General features: G+C 41.6%; 2 protein-coding genes across 10 annotated transcripts in view; one reads left to right on the forward strand and one right to left on the reverse strand.

Annotated features, from left to right (window-relative positions):
• The window catches only part of LOC142469922 (DNA topoisomerase I, mitochondrial-like), a 118,676-nt gene that overhangs the window by 62,099 nt on the left and 32,761 nt on the right, over positions 1-23,816 (reverse strand). The window contains exon 1 of one of the 6 annotated variants that reach the window (XM_075576703.1): positions 11,847-12,174. The exons of 4 other annotated variants lie outside the window; for them this stretch is intronic. The gene's annotated coding sequence lies outside the window, so the exon portion shown is untranslated. Of the gene's footprint in view, positions 1-9,240; positions 9,892-11,846; positions 12,175-23,816 lie in introns of those variants that run through there. One more of the 6 variants, XM_075576702.1, reaches the window with a different exon arrangement.
• Positions 11,904-23,816, forward strand: part of MLYCD (malonyl-CoA decarboxylase) — a 135,279-nt gene continuing 123,366 nt past the window's right edge. For 2 of the 4 annotated variants that reach the window (XR_012789123.1, XM_075576706.1), the window contains exon 1: positions 11,904-12,561. Coding sequence is in view for 2 of the 4 variants with exons in the window: in XM_075576706.1 (XP_075432821.1) it covers positions 11,980-12,561 (582 nt within the window). In the remaining 2 variants the exon portion in view is untranslated. The remainder of the gene's footprint in view (positions 12,562-23,816) is intronic. The other 2 variants (XM_075576705.1, XM_075576707.1) reach the window with 2 other exon arrangements.

The following is a 23,816-nucleotide window of genomic DNA, read 5'->3' on the forward strand; positions in this document are numbered from 1 at the left end:
ATAGTGAACCCGTCCTTCTGATCTTTTCAGAAGCAGCACGGACTGTGAGATAGACAGCAGTCAGCACTTTTCACCTTGTAAACCACTTTTCTGCCATATTTGCACACTGGCAATAATAATCCAGAGATTTTACACAATTTTAAAGCTCCATACATCTGCAACAACAATAAACCCCCAAAAGAGTTTTGTTACCATTAGATAACTTTATTGTTTCATTCTGCTGGGGGAAAAAAAAGGCTATTTTAATTTTTTTGAGAGTTTATAAAAAAACAAAAATAGCTCAGCTTTTTAATAATTTGGGGAACATAGATTTCTTTATAATGCTGTGGAAACTAGAGACAAAATTTGAAATGGCAATACATGGTCAAATCCTTCAAGCTGTGCAAGGGTTAAAGACATCAAATCAAACAGTTGGAAAACAAGTCAATACAGTGAACATTTGAAATAATTTGGCTGAAGAGCTAACCAAGTAGCACATAGGCTACCCGGTGGGATTACTACAGCTGTCCTGCAAAAGCAAACAGAATTGTAGAAGTTGTAATCTAGTCACTTTGAAAAACGCAACAACCCTGCAGCAATAATCTAACAAGGTCAATACACTCTCACACTAACATCATTAGTCTGTCACTCAGAGTTTCTAAGGATCACATCAAAAACAAATTCAGAAGATGATTTAGGCTGCGCTTATAGTGGCAGTGACAGCGATGTCGCGTCAAAACAAATGCATTGCCGCCGTCGTGTGCGCTTATAGTAAGCACAACGGGTTGGTTGCAATTGCTGGAAGTCATCTCAATTGGATTTTTCCAGTGACCGTAGCCTGACGTCGCCGTCACTAGAAGTGTTGCCTTAGGCTTGTAATATAGTGCGCGCTTGTGCGGGCCTGGCGTTGCGCGTGCATGTGGCGTGGGCATTTCATTTGTAGAGGGTAAGCATGTCTAGGGGGCGTGGCTATGACGTCACAGCGGTAGGCCACACGGTGATTGGTTTATAGGGTCATGTGGTGCGGCAACAGCGTGAAAATACGATTCTCTTGTATTTTCTCTGGTCTGCCACGCCACAGCTCACGGCCGTGCGTACGTCTCGACTATCAACAGCGCGCTCTATATTACAGGCCTTAGGTACAATTGTAAAGCTTGCCAAGTTATTATCTGTATCACGTTTGAAGTACTTGCCAGATAATGTCAAGGGCTCTTCCCTTAAATGTACAAAGAAGTTGTCTTTCTTTTCTATAACTTTTATTGCCAGTGTGACAGCTATAGGAAGCCTATCATCAATTGTGACATTTAAAGCAGCACTGCATGTTCCAACACAAATGGAGCGTTGTTGCAAAAATAATAATAGAGCCCGTTGCTGTTCTAACATTGTTCTATAAACCAGCCATTTCAATTCTGTGACCGTTTTACCGCAGCATTGTCTCTTTAGATCTTTCCAAATATGACAAGCACAATCTCCTTTAGAGGAATCTATTTGCAGAATAGCCATGCAGAGCAATAAAGCAGATGTTGTTCAGGAAAGACAATGTCATTTGTTGATGGTAAATACGATTTGTCCCACCGATATCCCACTCTCATTATGATTGCGGGTGGCAATAGAGATGTAATAGTGCATGGGAGATGGAGTGGCATTGGGTCTTATGGTAGGTAGGGAGAACGTACAGAGACAGCAGGAGGGCATTCTGGTAAGTGCGTCTGCAGGGGTCCAAGCTTTATGTATCATGCGCCTGGTATTATCCTCAGTGCTATTCATATGCTTCTTTAAGCAAGTGTGTCTTAGGCTAAGGCCCCGGTCTCTCCGCTGTAACGCGCGCCCGCGCTTTTGGCGGCGCGTTCAGCCGATTCCCCGGTCTGCAGCTCACTGCAGGAGGAGAGACCGGGGGGGGGCGTGGCGGAGGAGTGACGGGGGCGCGGCCATGACATCACCCAGCAGGTTTGCCCTCATTGGCTGAACCGCCGGGGGGCGTGCCTAATCTCTCGACGCGAGTCCTGCTCTCAATTCTATTGAGAGCAGGAATAGCTCTCGCGCGAGCGCTGCGGCCCCCCCTTGCAGCGGGCCCGGCGCCATTGCGGGGAGGGCTCTCGTGCGCGCAGTGTCCGCCACAGCGGACGCTGTAGTAGGCAGCGGGGGCAAGGCCTTAAGGTGGGTCAAATGATCAGCTGCATCCACTTAAAACAACATATTTGAATTTGCATACAACTACATTAAGTCCTGCAGAGATCTGATATCAGGATCTCTCGTTTACTGAACAAGCAACTAAATCTTGCCATTTATGTAACCAACATTGTTCTTTGGCTGAACAGATTGTGATGGTAGAGATATAATTATAATCTAATGAAAAATGAATGTACTAGCACTGCCATACATCCAACATACATTTTGAAGCATTTTTTACTTTAATAGATGCATGTGACTTTACGTAGATGTGATCTTGTGAGACACAAGAGTCCATCAGAATTGCTGCGGTTTCCAAAGAAGGAAGGGAATTTAGGGAACATATGCAAGGATTACAGCTAGTTATAAATGATCATACTGATTTTCCAAACTGCCAAACAGAATACTAAGACAGGTGCCTTTTTAAACAAGTCTGGTTTAGTGAGGAGCATTAATTTAAAAAATAAATAATAAAAAAAACAAGATGGATTACCTTAACACAGAATACATTTCCCATAAATCTGTTTGTATAATAGAAACTTTGCCTAGTTTTTCTAATAAAGTTAGTGGAGGGCAAAACCCCCCCAAAAAACGCATACCAACTGTTCCTCTCGCAAAAACCTCCGGGAAAACCCAAGGACATTTCATATCTTAGGAAATTATTTGAGAACACTACAAAATCCCAATAACTCTGTTGGCGTTCCCTTAAAGAATTGTAGATTATTAAAGCATGACCGACATCAGTGATGCTTAGTCAAGCTCCATCTTTCCAGATGTTCTCCGATTTGACTCCTTCAGACATTCCCAAAGGACAACCATGAAATAGATTTTTACCTAAAATATGCACAAACAAGACTTTTCCATGTTTACCAAGCTCTAAAATTCAAACTCCTAATAGTGTTACAATATTAGGTTTAACAGTTTATGGATATCCTTTTTTCAAAGTTTTGAAAACTTGTTTTTAACAGGAAGGCTAGTTTTTCTAGCCTAGTTTCATATAATTTAAAGGATGAGTTCCTTTCAATTACATGTCAGAGCCTTTATACCAGGATGCTGTAATGGTAGACTCAAAAGTAATGATTAAAATGTTCTATTAAGGGTTATGAAGAAACAGTTTGCTTTTAATGATTTTAGAGCATCAAACGTTGGCATATCGCAAACATTTATTTGAAGGATTACACTCAAGAGTTGTGTACCTTGTATGTTTGTGATTTATTTTTTTCAAAAATATATTTATCAAAGTTTAACCCACCAAACATAACCTGCTATTGGATTACTCAACAGGGGGTAAACATTTAACCCTTTGGCTGCCAGTAGAGCCTGCAATGAATAGCAAATTGGACTGTTCATGGTCCCAAGGCTCAACAAAGTATCCGGCCGCTCCGCCTGCTCTTACCGTGCACCCCAAAACTGGAACAACCTACCGGAGACTCTCACATCCACCACCAGTTTAAGTTATTTCAAAACCGAAGCCGTCTCACATTTTAATCTGGTCTGTAACTGTTACATACGCCCATAATATATAGTATCTTTAACTGTGCATGCAATGTCTTGTATATAATGTATACCCTGTTCACTTATGTAACTATTTGTAACCATGTATTATTTGTCATTTTAACTCTGTGCCCAGGACATACTTGAAAACAAGAGGTAACTCAATGTATTACTTCCTGGTAAAACATTTTATAAATAAATAAAAATAAAATTTGTTGCAAGCCCTTCTGACAACTAAGAGATTAAGCACTAATGATCTCCAATCCAATAGCAGCAGGTTACATATTTTTGAAAGGTGCTCACAAACTCAATCCAAATGTTAATTTACAAAGCCATTAATCACACCCCAGTGAAATAGAAACATTTTCCCATGCCTCTCCTTTTCTGTATGCTGACACACGTAATGAGGGGGAAGAGAACCCCGGAGAAAATAAAGAATGATACATTTAAGAAAATTAATATATTTCCACAAAGAAAAAGAAAAAAAAGAAGATGCAAACACTATAGTAATATGTTTTTTTCCATCATGTGTTTACAATGACTTGCTAATGTTTAACATTTTGTATATGGCAGGTATTGTACCAATAAAGCAAAACTTTCACTGCAATAACAATCTTGTGACAACGAATACCCTGGTGCAGAGGTTTGCAACACAAGGATACCAGAGAACAAGAGCAGACTTCACATATTCCCTGATCAGGGACACAAGTCTGTTCACAAGAGTCCTAAACCAGAGCTGCAGGCGGCTGGGATGAGTGGTCTCCAACACTTAATGGGATAAAGCTGAAATCCCACATAATATGGTTAATAAAAGTGCAATTTCTAGATATTTAATGTATTTGATTAATTTGACAAATCCATAGACTTTTTTTTTTTGGCTTAAAAATAATTGCAAAAAGAAACGGCTATACATTACAATACTAGCATTACTTCACTGACCTCCTATTTTGCAAACACTGCTGGTGCCTCTGATTAGTTGATAGTGTGAGAGTTAAGGGCGAATTCCATTTTTCACCTCTTCATTTAATGGCTGATTGGGTAACCTTCTCATTAACCATTTCACAGACGCATGACATCTGACCCCCAGAAAAGAGTTTCGGCGCCTATTCCTCTTAAATGATTAAAACATAAATCAATTGGACTTGGTACTCACTACTTGGTGTATTTATTTGGGGGCATCCACGTTGTCCTGGCGCTCTGGTCCCGCACCTCCACCGTATGGGTGCAGCAAATACACAAACACATGTGGACCGGCACTCATCTGGTTAAATCTGGAACCCAAGAACTCACTTGCTTCGTCTTTGTTCAGAATAACAGAATTCTGTTTATTTCAACAGCTCCCATTAGTTTGCACATACTGTTAGTACTACCAGTGACGTTTCTCTCGCTCCTGGCCCCCAGGCTTTCAATGGTTAATTCTTATTGCATTAAAAGTGAAATTATTGTTCAACAACTCAAGTAAAACCAGTGTCTGAATCGGCTGCTTTTTTCAAAGCTGAATGCAGCATTGTAGGTATTACTGAGGTGAGTGTTTACATATCACAGGTGTTACTGAGGTGAGTGCTTACATATCACAGGTGTTACTGAGGTGAGTGCTTACATACTGTAGGTGTTACTGAGGTGAGTGCTTGCATATCGGAGGTGTTACTGAGGCTAGTGCTTGCATATCGGAGGTGTTACTGAGGCGAGTGCTTGCATATCGGAGGTGTTACTGAGGCGAGTGCTTGCATATCGGAGGTGTTACTGAGGCGAGTGCTTGCATATCGGAGGTGTTACTGAGGCGAGTGCTTACATATCGGAGGTGTTACTGAGGCGAGTGCTTGCATATCAGAGGTGTTACTGAGGCGAGTGCTTGCATATCGGAGGTGTTACTGAGGCGAGTGCTTGAATATCGGAGGTGTTACTGAGGCGAGTGCTTGCATATCGGAGGTGTTACTGAGGCGAGTGCTTGCATATCGGAGTTGTTACTGAGGCGAGTGCTTACATATTGGAGGTATTACTGAGGTTTATATAAACCCAGGATAAGGTGAAAGTGGGCGAAATTTATTGGTGAATTTAGATCTGCAATGGCGGTTTTTTTTCTTTCAGAGGCAAAGAACAATATATACCAGACACATTTTTGACAATCCTTATGGAGAGACAGACAATGAAATCTGCCTGTGGATTTTTGTGTGCGGAATGGATTTTGGCAAAATAATCCGCCCAATTCCGAGAAACAAATTTTGACACTTTCACTCATTCCTAGGCACCATGTCTATACTAATTAGCAAAATTACCTAAAATCGCTATTAATGCTGAGACTATTAATATGATATTTTGCTGAAAGCGTACTAATTTGGCGACCGTATGAGCCTTTTGAGGCGTGGCAGAAAGTTTCAGAATAAATACTGCCCACAATTTTGCAAATGCATTTTTTTTACAATTTTTGCACCTCTCTGTTTCAGAACTATGTAAAAGTCAAACAAAGTGAGCTGGAGCAGTGGTTTCCAACCTTTTGTACATTGTGCCCCCCCGCTGCTAGAAAACATTTGTTCCGTGAACCCCTAATTAATAACTTATTGCTGACTGATCAGACTATCACTAACAAAACTGTGCGACCGATACTTGGCAGTATAGTGTCCTGAGCATGCTTTATTGAGGCCCGAAACTGCCCCTCAGTGCGTGCAGACAACATGGTGGGTATAGCTCTCACTCACTGTGGGAGTTTACAAAGTCACGTCCCACAATGCCTTGCTACTGTGGATTCAAAGTATCGTGGATAGCGATTTTGGAAGTTCCTGCTGTAATTGATAGCTTTAACCCCTACTCTAAGGGCTTGACCCCACTGCCTACTACAGCGTCCGCTGTGGCGGACGCTGCACAGACGAGAGTCCTCCCCTCAATGGCGCCGGGCCCGCTGCGAGGGGGGGCCGCAGCGCTGGGGCGAGAGTTGCTCCTGCTCTCAATAGAATTGTGAGCAGGACTCGCGTCGAGCGATACGGCACGCCCCCCGGCGGTTCAGCCAATCAGGGCGAACCTGCCGGGCAACGTCATGGCCGCGCCCCGTCACTCCCCCGCCACGCCCCCCCCCCGGTCTCTCTTCCTGCAGCTCCCTGCAGACCGGGGCATCAGCTGCACACGCCGCCAATCTTGCGGGCGCGCGTTGCAGCTGAGTTACCGGGGCCATAGCCTTAGGTGCAGTTTGGGGCCTCACCAAATGCACTGTGCCCAAACTGGCTCAGGAACCCCACTATACAGCTTGGGATCAACCATTACATTTTTTTTTTACTAACCCCTAGAGCAGCGGTGCGCAAACGGGGGGGGGGGGAAAGAATTTGCAGGGGGAGCATGGGCTGTTACAGAGACCCCGCGCTCTTCCCCCAGGCATTTAATGCCGGGGGAGGTGTGAGGCCTCTGTAACCTCACTTAGCTACTGGCAGCCGGGTCTTCAGCAATGCTCGTCAAATGACGGGTGGGGTTCACGTGACGTGACTCGCAACGTCATTTGAAGCCGTGCCTTCAGAGGAGCATGAAAGCTGCGGCTTCCAGGAAGGGGGCCGCAGCTGAAAAAGTTTGCGCAGCGCTGCCCTAGAGGTTCCTGAACCCGTTGGCAATCACTGAGCTAGAGAAAAGAAATACCTTTGACTCTGATACAGTACGTGCCCCTGCTATTCTGTACAACTAAAATAGCAGACTGATGACATAAGTCACTTTTATGTACAGATCCATAAAGACCATTTTACTGTAACAATACGATCTTCCATACATTGTCATACTGCTCATAAAAAATACCAAGTCAATATCATTTTTCTGCTGAAAATTATACTAGGTTCTGTAAATTGTACAGTAGGACTTTTTTTTTTGCTGTTGCTTCGCAACAGGAGGTATTTCATTGCCTTGGTGTAATGCATGAAAAATAACTGCTCATCTGTTGCTTTCATTAACACTTTGGGTGGTATATAGCAGCCAAAGCACTAGGAGTAATAGGCAATTAAAAGCAGTGATAAGGAATGTGTTTCATTAGGGCTTCAAAATGCACTACGTTTTATGAAAAGGTTACAAATAATTTGTATAAGTTAGGTTAACACCTGGAACAAAAGTAATAGCAAATCACAAACCTTAAGACAGCCAGCAGAGAGGAGAATCCACATGAAACAAGATTTACTGTATAAAGGTTCTCTGGTTTTTTTCAAGCGCATATTAAAAACTGCATCTCTGTGATGCCTGTTATTAATTCATTAAAAACAAAGCCTATTAATCTTTACACACAGTGCTGAACCGTCACGTTATAATAATTTATCCACATTATATCATAAAATGTGACCAATAAACGGGAAGGGATGTGCTGAGTTATAGGGTTGGTATAATTAAAACCCCATTAGGAAACATGAGGACGCTGTTTTGCATTCCTAACAAATTTTCAAGTGGTTATCTAGACATAATCAAAAATATGACATAATAAATAGGAAAATGAATGTGTTGTAAAGTTACTCAAATCCTGAGGGAATTGTTGATTGGATAATGTATAAGGTCTAAGTATTGTGTTATTCCACTAATTACTTTGCTTGGGTCTGTGTCAGGCTAAATGAAAAGGAAAGTGGACAGCTATGTAAAATAATTATACCAAGAATTAAATATTCTATTTATACTATACAATTTATATCAACATATTATCTGATTAGTTCTGAGCTGTTGCTGTATCAAATGAAGCACCTGAGGCTTCATATATTGGGTATTAGCATTTCTTTTAAGATAAAATCCCATTATTCTGAAAAATAATAACATCCGCAATGTCAATTTCACCTGTGGCATGTAAGAAAAACAACATTCTTTAATTAATGATTGCAGTGATATAAAAATGTCCTTCCATTCTTCGCAAGCAGAAGTGTTAAGAACATCTTCAATGTAGGTGCAGTGCAAGGACATTGTAACCTTTTTTTGTTGCTGCAGATTTTTAAAGGTCTAGGTCTAAAGTGAACTAATTCCAGTGATATGTTTAAGGGGTCTCACTTGGGTAATAGATGCATCTTTCCCCCAAATCTTTTATATATATATATAAGGAATATATATATATACACATACACACACACACACACACACACACACACACACACACACACACACACACACACACACACACACACACACACACACACACACACACACACACACACACACACACACACACACACACACACACACACACAGTATAAAAGACTTGTGAGAATTTGATATCCCCTTTTGTGTGTTTGTCATTGTGTGATCAGCTAGTGCTTGTACTGCCATAGTCCCCCCTCTCCTTATTTTGACTGGTTCTCTGATAAGGACAGGGTGTGGTAAAGGGGGGAGAAAACATTGATTGACACAAACATCCCTCAATCAAAAAATTGATTGACACAAACATCCCCATTCAGAGGCCCCAAAGAAATTCAACTGGCAGTTGATGTGGGATTGCACCGTTAAGCTTACAGTTAAATATGTTGGTTCTGTAAGACCAAAAATCAATGATTTTAAAGCATTTCATGCTAGTAGTATTGTTGATATGTTCTGTGATTACAGCTTTATTAGAGAAAAATGCAAAAACACACAATCATGCAGCACAAAAAAAGGTAGTCTTACCAAAATTAGCCAATAGCAACATCATTGCCGATCCGTCCAGAGTCCAGTTTGGCAAACTCACCCAATATATAGTTTCTGTGGAAGTTCTGTTGAGGGGGTGGGGGGTGTTATACTTTATGCAAGAGCCAGAGTAACAGTAAACCAAGACATTGATACTGATTGATCCCCTGAATAAGGACAGCGCTGTTGAGATGTATGGCCGTTTTCTTATCCACTGGTATTCTCATTTTTGCTTAAAGCAGCAATCCCCCAACTTTGTCTTTTTGTTTCTGAATCCGAAGCAAGAAATTTACCTTTTCATTTGTCTATAGCACTAATGTAAAAAAAATAAATAAGATTTATCCCCTTTCACTGCTGATTGGAGTACGTTTTCAACTAAATGTATAACAAGACTCCCTAGGAATTATTCATTTAAGAGCATCTAAATGTTGAAGATTGGGTAACCTGAAAAAACTGTCCCTCAAAATTCATATGCCTTCCAGAACCCAAAATATCTGGCTATGAGTAGGGCAGAGTATGTCATGTGTCTTGTAACCTTTAGTCCACTTGCTGTATTGTGCCAGGTTATTGCACATGTGGGTATGAAGTGATAATGTTTTACTGCCAAGTAGGTTTGAAGTGATAATGTTTTACTGCCAAGTAGGTTTGGGTTAGTGGATTTTACACTTGCACAAATGAACAATAATGTTATTGAGAAACAGATGTCACCAAAATATAAGCAGAAAATATTAATAATAATAATAATACTAATTACTGTGAATATGCACACAGAATTTCAGTAGGTGGTTGGTTTCAGAAACTGCCCACCCCCAATTCTAAGTAGCAGATGTATGTTTACCAGACGCATCATCCAGAGGAGGGCTGGACCAGGGGGCAAATGTTCCAAGAGCCGATCCAATTTAGGAAATACAAGGCTAGTATTTATTGACTCATGGAAATAATATTAATGGGCATTAAGCCATAGCAGGAGGGGGCAGAGAAAGTCAAGAAACAGCTGTTTATATGTCTACTTTTCAGATCCAATAGTGACTGTTAGTGTAACACAGTTTCTCCTGACACTTTAAATGTAAGGTGTCAGCACTAACACAACTATTCTATATCATGAGGAGCATAGTCTTGTATAATTAACTCTTTTTTTAACTGCTATTGAAGTTAATACTGTACTTATGCATCTTTAACATTGCATTAGTCAGCTTTCCATCATGTTGAGTGGTGGAGGATAAGGATGACACCTCACAGGTAAGAGTGAGGAGCATCTAAAAAGATGCTGATTTTATCATTAACTAGGCACTGTGCAATTAAAGCATAATTCCCGTCTGTCCTACAAAACTCTACATATTGATTCACTAATAGATGTATGACTTTTAAGGCTGAAGGAGTAAGCTGGTCAAACTCCTGCTGTCATCTCTCCTTGAGACCGTGGGCAAATCACTTTATCTCCCTGTGCCTCAGGCACCAAAATTCTATGTACACTGTCAGGAAAATATAAGAAAAATAGGAATATTATTTGAAGCGGTTGACCAATGAACAGTTTAGGCATATGATGTGTGTAGTACGGCGAGTGTGAGAGACAGGGTAACATCTGAATATGAGGTAGATCTAGGAATTAATCACATCCCTGCCTACTCTTGAGTCTTGGCGCAAAGTTCATTTTTCCTGTCTTGCCTTCAAATACTTTCTGGCCAAGCTACCCGGCTATCTGCACAAGCTCCTCACCCCTACCACATGCAGTACTTATCATCTGAGATCTGACGCCAAAAGACTGTTCATGGTCCCAAGGTTCAACAAAGTATCAGGCTGCTCCTCCTTCTCTTACTGTGCACCCCACAACTGGAACAGCCTACCAGAGACTCTCACAGCCACCACCAGTCTAAGTTCTTTCAAAACTAAAGCTGTCTCACATTTTAATCTGGTCGGTAACTGTTACATATGCCTATAATATATATTATCTCTAACTGTACATGCAATGTCTTGTATATAATGTATAACCCTGTTCATTTAATGTAACTATGTATGTGTAACCATATATTTGTCATTATAACTCTGTGCCCAGGACATACTTGAAAACAAGAGGTAACTCTCAATGTATTACTTCCTGGTAAAACATTTTTTATAAATAAAATAAATACTCATTGCGAGAATTGAGGTAACACATCTAATGACACAGTGACTTCCATTTACCTAAACTCTCGCCTTCCCCATCTCACTATTTTAAGTAATTCCCATTGAGTCAGCGGTATAATAGATATTGGCAGGTGTGTCTGACAGAAATTCCTTCTTGGTAACCCAACTCTTGATCACTCTAAAGATTAAATTGGAAGTGGGAATAATATCGGTATGTTTTTTTTTTTTTTTTTTTAAATCCTGATATTTTGTGTGCTTTGCTGTATTGTTGGAAATAAATATCCCTTTGTCATTCCACCCTGTCAGTAATGCCCCCGAGGTGTGAACAAAATCTGCCATTGCTTGCCAAACGAACACCCACTTCTATGACAAATTATCAACCACACTGCTAAATGCCACGCTCAACATGGCGACGCAATGACAAATCATCAGCTCTCGGGTTAAGAACAGCTAAACTGCCACACTCAACATGGCGAACTCACTCATCCGGCGACGCGGCGGCATCCTCTCCTCTGATTGGCTGATTTTGCTCCTTTCTGTGACAAGGCTGGAACCCGGAAACGCCGAGGTGGTTGCAGACAGCTGTGAGACTCAGGCACCTGGTCACCTTGTATCATGCGACTGCTGCCCTTCCTGAAGCCGCAGCGTCTCCAGCATGTCGCAGCCCTGTTCCAGCCCCTACGCAGATGCCTGAGCCCTGGGCGGTGTGGCCTGAGCAGAGTTCCCTGTCCTCTCCTACCTGTAGACCCCCCAAGGATGTCTGCCAAGCAGGCCAGCTCCACCACAGCCACCATGGATGACATACTGAGCAGGTCTGTGCCCCCTCTGCCAACTTATGAGACCAAAGAGAAATGCACCCCGCCCCCTGAGCTGCAGAGCCTTCACTTCATGCAGTATTACCTGGCCCTAGGTAAGGGGGAGAGGGCAGCTTTCCTGTGCAAGCTGGCTGCTGACTTTGGGGTGGACCATGCCCAGGTGGCAGAGCTCAGCAGCAAAGTGATGCAGGCCCAGCAGCAGAGGGACCTGGGCACTGTCCTGCAGGTGGAGGACAGGCTGAGGTACTACCTGACCCCTCAGTACAAGGGGCTGTTCAGTCACATCAGTAAGCTGGAAGGGGGGATGAAGTTTTTGGTGGATCTGAGAGCTGACATTGTAGAGAGTGTGGCATCTAAGCTCACAGAGGGCCCTCATATTAGGGTAAGAGAAATAATACATGTTTATTGTCTTATGTTGGCTCTGACTGACGTGAAAAAAAAAATGCATGACATCCAATGTCTTTACAGTCACACAATTAGTATGGTGCAACATTGACTGCCAGTTTAAAAAAAAAAAAAGACCCCTGTCAATGTTGGTCAACCCCTTGTTACATGGCAGCCAATAGCAAACTTCTAACCCCTATAAATCATAATATCTATTATCAGCAGTGCCCCAGGTGTGGGAACTGAGAGGGGTCGTTTATGAAAGTCTCCCAGTCGCAAATAGTCAACCAGATTTAGCAACCAAAAGAATCCCTCTGCTTAAAATGAGTATTGTATTTATTTGATGCCTACGTTGGTTTTTATTTATTTTGTACCATTTATTAATCTGTTGTGCATCTGGGAGGTTTGATGAACCCAATGCTAAATCAACAATAATAAAAAAAAATGCTGTGATTTTTATTTAGGCTGCTTACATTTTACTGCATGAACCTGTCGGCTTTACAGGAAAGGATTTTATGAATCATTACCAGGCAGTTTAACCTGTGTTACAGTATGAAACATTTCCTAATGTACACCTTCATTTTGATTCTTTCTTCATAACCCAGTTTGCTCTCCTGTAAGTTGGCATTTAATCTTGGTGAAGCAGCACATCAAATTTCCACTGAAATGAACATTCTTTATAATTACACCAAGTGTGACATCAGATTTCCAAAATATTATATGCGTAAAAACTATTTAAAAGCAGAGTAAAAAATAGTATGGATGCCATCCACTAAACCATCAGTATGGGTACTGCTTCCTTAGAAAATGCTTTTTTTTTGTGTGTTGCGTCTTATGCCAACATATGGAACCTGCACAATTAAAATGTCATCCCTGGCTGCTGTCTCATAGTAAAATCTGGACCAGTCTTGTTATTTGTGGCGTGTTTTAAGCAAGTGGTTATGTAACTTTTCCTTATTACTGACAGCCGTGTGTGCGAGACCAGCATACTAATATTGTCCTGTTCATAATATCATGTATAATGCACAGATCAGCCTGTTAAATCTTCCCTGCAGCAGAAAAATAATTCTGCCTTGGTCCTGTGTTCCCATTGCCTTGTGCTTACCATGGGATTGTTAAAAGACTGCAGCTGAATGTGGTCAGAGGGAACATGAACCATGCTGCATATGTAAAATGTATTTAGTCTGGATATTAGAGGGCTGCATTTTATATAAGGGATATTTGGAAGGGTTTTGGTGAGCACTAGATGTGCAAGGGGCACAGTTTGAAAATCTGATGCTGTAAACGTTGTTCTGCATGTTTTTCTTTTGCAGTATTCTTTATTTTTTTTTTATTTTTTTTTTTTTTACATTTTTCTCCCCCTCTTTCCCATGTGTGCAGAATAAAAGAACCTAGATTTTTGTGAAATTGATGGAATATATTTTTACTAAGCCTCAATAAAATATGGGTGCCAAGTTCGGTACACGCAAATGAGTCCTGTGTTTTTCTCAAGGCATAGATAAGGATCTTACAAAATTAGTGAGGAAACAAATTCAGAAACAGCTTGTAATTAGTTTTCAGGCTAGAAAATGACATGTAGTAAAGCAACTGACAGTTTGGGAGGAGAAAACAATACCTGCAGGTATAAATTGTTTGTGTAGGTGTGTGTTTGTATGTTTGTCTTTATTTATAAAGCGCCATTTATGTACATAGCGCTTCACAGAAGTAATACATGTGACAATAATATAAATAACAAATAATATAAATAATACATTAAGGGGAGAAGTGCTTCGAACATAAAAGTAACATTTAGGAAAAGGAGTCCCTGCTCCGAAGAGCTTTGAACCTAATTTGTTGGTAGGAAGAACGTACAGAGACAGTAGGAGGGTGTTCTGGTAAGTGCGTCTTCATGGGGCCAAGGTTGATGTATGAGGTATTAATTATCAGCCATGGAGCTACTCATATGCTTCCTTAAGCGGGTGTGTTTTTAAGGTAGGTCTTAAAGGTGGATAGAGAGGGTGCTAGTCGGATATTGAAGGTAAGGGCATTCCAGAAGTGTGGAGCAGTCGGTGAGAAGGGTTTAAGGTGGGAGAGGGCTTTAGATTCAAAAGGGGTAGGGAAGACATCCTTGAGCAGAACACAAGAGTCGGGATGGTGTATAGTGAGAAATTAGGGCTGAGATGTAAGGAGGGGCAGAAGAGTGTAAAGCTTTAAAAGTGAGGAGGAGAATTGAGTGTGTGTTACAGGATTTGATAGGAAGCCAGGAGAGGGATTTCAGCAGGGGAAACGCTGAGACAGATTTCGGAAATAGTAGAGTGATTCTGGCAGCAGCATTTAGGATAGATTGTAGGGGAGACAGGTGAGAGTCAGGAAGACCGGACAGCAGGAGGTTACAGTAGTCGAGACGGGAGAGAATGAGGGTCTGTGACAGAGTTTTTGAAGTCGAGCAACAGAGGAAAGGGCGTATCTTGGTAATATTGTGGAGGAAAAAACGAAAAAATGTTGCTACCTTTTGAATGTGAGAAGAGAATATGAGAGAGGAGTCGAGTGTGACCCCCAGGCAGTGTGCTTGGGCTACTGGGTGAATAATAGTACTTCCAACGGTAATGTGGAAGGAGGAAATAGGGCCAGGTTTGGGAGGAAGTAAAAAAACTTCCCACCTCCAAATGCATACTGTACAAAATAATCTGCAACCCACAAATATATACAACCCTTCGCCTCCCCAAATATATACAACCCCCCCAAATACATACAAAAAAATCTCACCTCCCCAATACATATAAAAAAATATATATTAAAAAAACCCAATGCATATATAAAAAGTCCCAATGCATATAAAACTCCATACATACAAAAAGACCCCTACTCCCCTCAAAACATAAAGACCCCTCTCCCCCAATACATATAAAAAGACCCCACTGCCCCCCCAATACATATAAAAAGACCCCCACTGCCCCAATACATATAAAAAGACTCCCACTGCCCCAATACATATAAAAAGACTCCCACTGCCCCCCAATACATATAAAAAGACCCCCACTGCCCCAATACATATAAAAAGACTCCCACTCCCCCCCAATACATATTGAAAAAGTAGACATACTTTGGGGATGGTCGGGACCGGTGGCTGCGGCGTCCGGTGGCCAATCGCGGCCCCGACTCTCCATCAGCTGCAGACCTCATCACTCTTTGTTCCATGCACAGCTTCCAGTCAGAAGCGGAGGCATGCTGAAGTCAGAGGGGCTCGGCGCGCTGACGTCAGAGGCTGAGTGCTCCGCGTGGTACCTCTAATCCTCTCTGCATGCCAAGAGGAGCAGGGGGAGCACAGCTCGGGCGCCAGCGGCCAGGGACAGTCAGCAGACCTGCTACACCTGTAATGCCCCTCCCGCCAATCATGCCCGGGACACCATTACCTTTTGTCCCCCCCTCTTGGCGACCCTGATGGACGTGCAGGGGGCCCGGGCGTCTGGACTCCCTGACTCACCGGGCCCAGGACACGAACCCCGGCAGACCCGCCCTGTTGGCGGCCCTGGCAGAGTGTAATGACCTCTGTCTTTGGCAGCATGGAGGTCATTAGTTATTTTACTGAGGGCTGTTTCAGTGAAGTGAGCAGTGCGGAAGCCAGATTGTAGAGGGTCTAGGAGAGAATAGGTGTTGAGAAAATGGAGCAAGCGATAGAATACAAGACGTTCAAGGAGTTTAGAGGCAATAGGCAGGAGGGATACAAGTCGATAGTTAGAAAGAGAGGTAGGGTCAAGCTTGCTGTTTTTGAGTAATGTTATAACTGTTGCATGTTTAAATGAAGAGGGAAAGGTACCAGAGTAGAGGGAGGAGCAAAAAATGTGTGAGAGCGTAGGGATTATAGTAGGAGCAAGAGGTTTTATGAGATGGGAGGGAATGGGGTCAAGAGGGCAGGTGGTAGAGGGAGAAGAGATCAACAGCGACACAGCCTCCTCCATGACAGCGGATAAAGAGTGAAGGAATGCAGGAGGAGAGTTAGGAAGTGGTGTAGGATGGGAGGAGGATACAGAGGGGATGGCCTGACGTATGGATTCCACCTTTTCCTTGAAATAGTTAGCAAAGTCCTGAGGTGAGATGGAGAAAGAAGAATAGGCAGCAGAGGGTGGTCTGAGTAGGGAGTCAAAGACAGAAGAATCGGCGTGGATTAGACTTGTGCGTGTTGATTAGTGAAGAAAAGTAGGTTTTTTAGCTTGAGAGAGAGGACAGAGTTGAAACAGAATAGCATAAATTTGTAGTGAAGGAAGTCTGCGAGAGTGAGATTTCCTCCAGAGGCGTTCAGAGGAACGAGTGCAGGAACGCACCATGTGCGTTTGGGAATTTAGCCAGCGTCTGGGGTTCAAAGGGCGAGAACAGCAGAGAGAAAGCGGGGAATGTAGATCAAGAGAGGAGGATAGGGCAGAGTTGTAGTTCCTGACCAGGTTGTCGGGGTCTGGAGTAGAGCTGAGGGAGGAGCGTAAAGTGGACTTAAAAGCTGGTAGATTAATAGAGCGCAGGTCTCTGCAGAGACAAAAGGTAGATGGAGGTGGAGAAGGGGAGAAATGAGAGAAAGAAAATGAGATGAGGTGATGGTCAAAGAGAGGAAAAGGGGAAATGGAGAAATCCGAGAGAGAGAAGTTTTTAGTGAAAACCAGGTCTATGTAGTGGCCATCCTTGTGGGTGCTGGCTGCCGTCCACTGAAGAAGAGGTTAGAGAGAGAAAGCGGGCAGCCCAAGGGAGAGAGGAGTCATCAATATGGCAGTTGAAGTCCCCAAGGCGAAGAACAGGGGAGTCCGAGGAGAGAAAGAAAGAGAGCCAGGATTCAAAGTGAGAAATCAGAAGGCGGATGAGTAGAGGTAGGTGGGCGATAGATGACCGCCACGTGAACAGGGAGAGGAGAGAAGATCTGGACAGTGTGAGCCTCAAAGGAGGGAAAAGCAAGAGAGGGAGGAATAGGAAGGGTTCTGTAACGGCAGATAGAGGAGAGGAGGAGCCCCACGCCTCCACCCCTGCCATCGGGGCGCAGAGTGTGGGAGAAAGAAAGGCCACCATAGGAGAGGGCAGCTTCCAGAGCAGAGTCAGACTGAGTGAGCCAGGTCTCAGTTATAGCAAAGAGGAGCAGAGAGTGAGAGAAAAAGAAGTCATGTACAGAGAGGAACTTGTTAGAAAGAGAGCGTGCTTTCCAAAGGGCACATGAGAAAGGGAGAGAGGGAGGGTGACAGGGGATGGGTATGAGGTTAGAGGGGTTCACACCCAAAGGAGTGGAAGTTGTATGTGGAAGGCGAGGACGAGAGCATACAGAAATAAGGCAGGGACCAGCATTGGGAGAGATATCCCTAGAGGCAAGAAGAAGCATGGGTAGAAAGCGAATGTGTGAGGCTGATTTGTAGGGGTGTTAGTGCAGGGGATATAGCCATGTAGTTGGGCTACATTTGCATAGTGTACAATATTGTTCTACATTAAAATAATGTTGGCCGCTTTGCAGTGGGAAGCATCAACACTTTATATGACGAGAAGCACAGTAAGTAACCGGTAATGAATGTTGCATTCATTTCCTTTCCATTGTGCTGCTTCTGAATGGAAAATGTGTTGTAGGTTATGCTATCTTTTAGCGGACCAACATAGGAGTTCTTGGTTGATTATGTTAAAGTATGTAGAGCTTTCAAAACCTCAAGTTTCTACTTGTCTACACTTGAAGAAGAAACCTATGAGATTTGGAAAGCTCTGTGCACTTACATTTACCAAGAACTCTTACTTTGGGCCACTAAAAGATATCTGAATACATTCTGAATGAAAGCAAATTAATTGTAAGTGTGCTTAGACCTACTGTAGGAAGTTGATATGTAACCACTGCTCTACAAGTACCTTGGAGAAGGGTTTCTGAAAATTCCCATCGTGGTTACAACTCGTCGAACCTTTTTAATTAATGATGTGTTCTAAAAAAATACTTCAGATCCCAAATTGCCATTGCCATATCGGATTGTAATGATCTTTTCCTCACTTTCTTGTACAGTACAGTACTTACTATGAAAGATTTTCCTTTTCTATGCTGTTGTTGCCTAAATTATTTAAATATAATTCCAGAATTTGGGATTTGCTGTTGTGCTTATTGAATTCTATTCGCTTGACGTCTCGTTTTAAAGTACTTCAATCGTAGCCAGCGTTTGGTAACTTGGGCTGTGGTAGGATTAAGCAGAAATACTTGTTTTTATTTATTGTTTTCTAATCACAAGCATTTTTCTGTTCCAACTCTGTGAACCGAGAATAGATGTTCATTCAAATATTGATTTGCCAAAGATTAAAATAAGTAGAGAATTCAAAAATTATCATTGTATTATCATTGCCAAACAAAAATAATGTATTTAGCTTATATTCTTGGCAGCCTCAGTTTCGGCGGCTATGACATTTTTTGCAGACACTGGAAGTGACCCACAAAGTCATGGTCCAAAGACCCAGTGCAGAGTCACGGAAATGCTGAAAAGGATTTCCAAATTAAAATGTTTTTCTGCAACTCTACAAAAGCTCTAAGGGAACCGTAATTAGGGCATCAGTTATACGTGGTAGACGAGATCCCATTATAAATGCATCACTGCTATTCATACGTGTACATTTGTTTTAAACAAGGGGGCAGAACAATATATAAGATGTTTATGCTATATTATAGGCTAAATGGTTTGAAATGGAAGGCTTTGCTGAAAAGAGTGAGGTATATATGCAGTGGGGGCTGAAAAGACCAGGCGTCCGTTCTTGCGATAGCGAAGGAAGGCCATGCAGGGGGCGGAGAAGGGGCTGTCGTGTAGCAGAGTGAGGGAAAGGTGGGGCTATTCTGCATAGCAGGGGATGGGGTGGTATACCATTGCTGGAGCAGTATTGGTTATTGGTAGCCTTCAACTCATCCACATTAGACATTTTAATGCCCTGTCCTATCGGCTTTACTGCTTAAATAATGGCTACCACACGTTACTGAATCTATTGCTTACCTCACAATTGAAAACTCCTGGATCAGTTTTCTACAACTGGTGCTGCTTTGTCATGTTAGCTATACATGGTACTGGTAATACTGAAAGAGTTCAGTAGTATCATCTTTTTGAAGTTTTATTTTAAGATTTCAGTAGAACCCAAGTACTAAACGGATCACCGCTGAAAAATGAGGCCAGAAATGTGACACAGTCTACTAGTCATGTAAAGCACACGAAAAGACGGATGGACAATTCTTTTGTGTGTTTTGTGTTCATTTTTACTTGAAGGAAGCTAAGTGAGTGGACAGAACAATGGCATTTTAGGTGAAAAATTAAGCTTTCAGCTGGAAATCCTTTGGTCTACCCAAGGCAAGAACGGAATAGACTTCAATTCAGTAATTACATTAACGGTTTACACAAATAACGTGACCAACGTAGTCTAACAGTTCAGGATAAAACATTTCTATTAATAGATATACCTTCTTCAAAGAGCCAGAGTGACATTTCTAGAGCTAAAAATAAGTCCTTCCACCCAGATCATTGTGTTGTTTTGACTTTGGCGACATGTCCAGTCACGGTTCCGCTATAAAACCATGCTTTGGACTATTCCATTTCTGAATGTTTTCTTGTAGTCATCAGTACGGTAGCATATGCAATGGCTTTATATATCTGAAGGAACCATCCTAATGCATAATATACAAGTCTATTTTTGGATACCTTAAATCTGACTGTAATATGGGTGGAAATTTTACATTTTCTGCTCTGATTTAAGAAGAATAAAAATGCTGGGGCAAGCTAAATATTGAGAGATGTTCAAAGGGTAATCAGTCCACAAGATCAAGATCAATGTCCCAAAGAAAGTAACGGTGACTAGTTCCTAAGAAACTGTAAATGTGTGTCCTGTTAAAGATCAGGGTGAATATCCAGGGCTGAGGTGCACTTCTTGTGTTCAGGCATAAATCTCAGTGACATTTTGAATGATAACTAAGTGCTCTATTGCTATACTGCATCAATGATTCTCAACCCTCCCCTCAAAATGCACCAGCTGGGATTTTTCTATAAGCATTGTTATTTAAGAACCTGGCCAGGGTGGAGGAGTTGACCCCTTTTAACCCACCTGTGCATTAATGGCCAGGTAATCATGCCCTGTACCTGGGGATTTTTTTTTACTGTTGTAGGCTAAATGTTTGTATTTTTAAAATAACTATAATCCAAAAATTACTGATGTCTCCTCTCCCACGTGTATTAATGGCACACCCTCCTCGCCCCCCCCCTAACAATGACACACCTCCCTCCTGCTCCACCGGATGGCCCCTTTGCCATTCAGGACAGTCCCCTCCCCTGTCAGCCCCCAGTCCTTTGAATGGCCTTCCCTTCCTCCCTCCCCACCTCATGAATGAAAGTCAGGCCCGCTACCTTCCCCACCTCCTGAACAGTCCCCTTGCCTCCCCCAACGCATATGACCCATACCCGCTCCAGCACCAGTTAATGACATTTGTACTCTCTAATTTGGGGACGTGCCAAAATTTATAACTAAAAAGAATAGAGTTTATTCAAATTTTAAGGTTTTAGAGATTTAAAAGGTGACTTAAATTTGATATCTTAATCCTCAATGTTTTTGCAATGTACAATTCATTAAACACAGAAATTACCAAGCATAATGTTGCAGTATTTGGATGATTCAGAAGTGTCTATATGCTTTACAAAACTTCTGAAAACTCGTCTCTTCTCAAGATTAAAGTTCACTCTTGATAGCAGCATGTGTCCCCTGCTGCGGATTCTGATTTATCATTATTTTATATACAATATGGCCGTCGGTAAAATGTTACAGAGCGTCAGCGAACAAAGGGAAATTGGTTGAAAGCTGACATTTGTCACTGAAGATGGGAGTCTTGGAGAGCATCCAAGTGGTTTATAAGTGGGGGACTCTGAGTTCTGGAACATGGACGTAAGCACTGGGCAGGCTCATGTCTGGTCACAGGATAACCGTTACTAAAAATATCTGTTAAAAGGACAAATGAAATGGCTAAAGGACATCTCATATAAAGACAGATATAACCTTCTAAAGGGCTGAACCTGGATTGGGAAGGGGAATTCATGACATTAAAAATATATGCAAAGGTTGCAACGTTCTTTTTTTTGTTTGGGAAATAACCCATTTACTTGTTCTACATTAAAAAAACCCACCTTCTTCTCTACTAGGTATACAGCACATAAAGCGGGCATCAGTTACCTTTATTTTGCCAGCTTGCCCACATTCGTATATCACATTTTTTGCAGGGGTTAGTAGACCCACATTTGCAACTTGTATTATTTGTACAGAGATGTTGAAATGATACTAACATACATTTTTTTCACTGTTTTTTATTTTGAGTACCTCTATGGCTATAATTATTCCTACTTGTATATAATTTGCTACGTTAACCCTGTCCGCGCCAGCAATGCATTTCATACTCAGAAATGAATAGATATCTTTATCATTTACTGGATTGTATCCTACAGCACCTAAAATTGGAATAATTTAAGCAAAAAAATAAGTAATTTTGAGGAATAGCAGAGTGAAAATCCATAAATGCGATGATTCTGGAAGTCCTTCTGGTTAGTTAATAAATGCTGGAGATAAATGTCAGGTTTCTGGCATTTTACCATTTGGCAACACGATTTTTTCCTAAGCAGTTTAATTAGCATTAGGCATTACAGACACACATCATTATGCATACGGTTAATACCCTATTTGAAAACTAATATACAATGCCAGTTAAGGCAACTAATGGCGTGCTAATGCCGAAAGTTATCTTAATTACAGCGAGTAAAATGCGGAGACAATCAAAGTCTGATGTAATGAGGTTAACTGCTCATTCAATTGCTTTCTGCGGGCAAACTTTTCTGACATATCAGCCCTCAAGTTGGAAAGAAATGTGTTGCTTTGTGCTGTTCTGTGCAGCTAGGGTATTGGTAGAGTTGAAAGTTGGCGCCATAATGCATGATTATTTTGCGAGCATCACCCAGTTTAGGGTGATAACCATATTTGTTGACACATGATGCGTCAAAAGGATGCCAGTCATCAGTGCAAATGTACATTGTAACTGCAAAAGGTAGCTTTCCAGACAAAGAATTACAAATGAATGAGTAGAGAGACGGCCAATGAAATAGCTGTAAATTAACTGTGATATAAGAGCTGAATGGTACCCAGTGAATAGTGCACTGTCCCTGCTCCAAAAGAGCTTGCAATCTATCTATGTTGCACAGTACATAACGTGACTTGTTGAAGGTTAAAAACAGCATGCACTAGATCTCAAACCTATTTCTTACATTGTAGAGGATAGATCCTTTTGGCACTTAGGCCCTTACTCAATATGTGAAGCGCTATGTACATTAATGGCGCTATATAAATAAAGACATGCAATACAATATGGTAGCTGTGGGTTAATGCACAGTTAACTACACATTGGTTTCCTTTAAAGTGAATAGATGTTAGGCCATCAATAACTGCACATTACACCTGTCACGATTTTGAATAAGACTTTCCTCCTCCAGGACCAATTCTTATTTTCCATGTCATTTAATAAATGTACATAACCTGAATAGCAGTGTACACATATTGTAACTTAGTTAACCATTACTGCAGCAAAAGAACACACTGTGTTCTCTTTTCTTTGTAAACATTTTATTACATTCAAACCTGTTACCCCTCCAAAACAATATAGATTATGCTGTGTATATTACGTATCATTTGTGTAGTCTGTGAGATTTCCAAATCATAGTATCCCTAGTGGTTATGTCGGTCTGTTCTAGTGTGACCTTGGACAAATCATGCACTATCGTAATTGTTAAAGAAGCCTGCAGATATTACAGTAATTAGGAAGTATACGAAGAAACATTGTAATAAAAGAAATAATATATTTGAAAAGATACTTATGGAGATGGGGGAGTGTACCTGAGACAGGTACAAAAGGTCCCTTATATTGGCGCACAGCAGACCCTTATAATATACTATGGTCAGGGGTGAATGAAATGTACAAAGCACAAGATAAAATAAAAAAAGTTTATTAAATATTTTACAATGTTGTGTGGTGTAATTCACTTAGATAAAAATAGACTGGATAAGTCTATACTACTACTGGGTATCCCTAGTCGGTGCCAGTGTGGGATAGTGATCTCATGCCAAATGGCTCAAAATAGGAAGTGTTTGAGGCAGTGTGTGAAAGATCAATGCATACAAATGTTTACTGATACTCAGCCAAATCTTAATAATGTGTGTAGCAAGTCTAGGTTGTATGGTAGCTGCCTGCACTGATGTAATGTGCTGATATGAAAA

The sequence above is a fragment of the Ascaphus truei genome, chromosome 19 (genome assembly GCF_040206685.1).
Source record: "Ascaphus truei isolate aAscTru1 chromosome 19, aAscTru1.hap1, whole genome shotgun sequence".
In the NCBI taxonomy this organism is placed as follows: domain Eukaryota; kingdom Metazoa; phylum Chordata; class Amphibia; order Anura; family Ascaphidae; genus Ascaphus; species Ascaphus truei.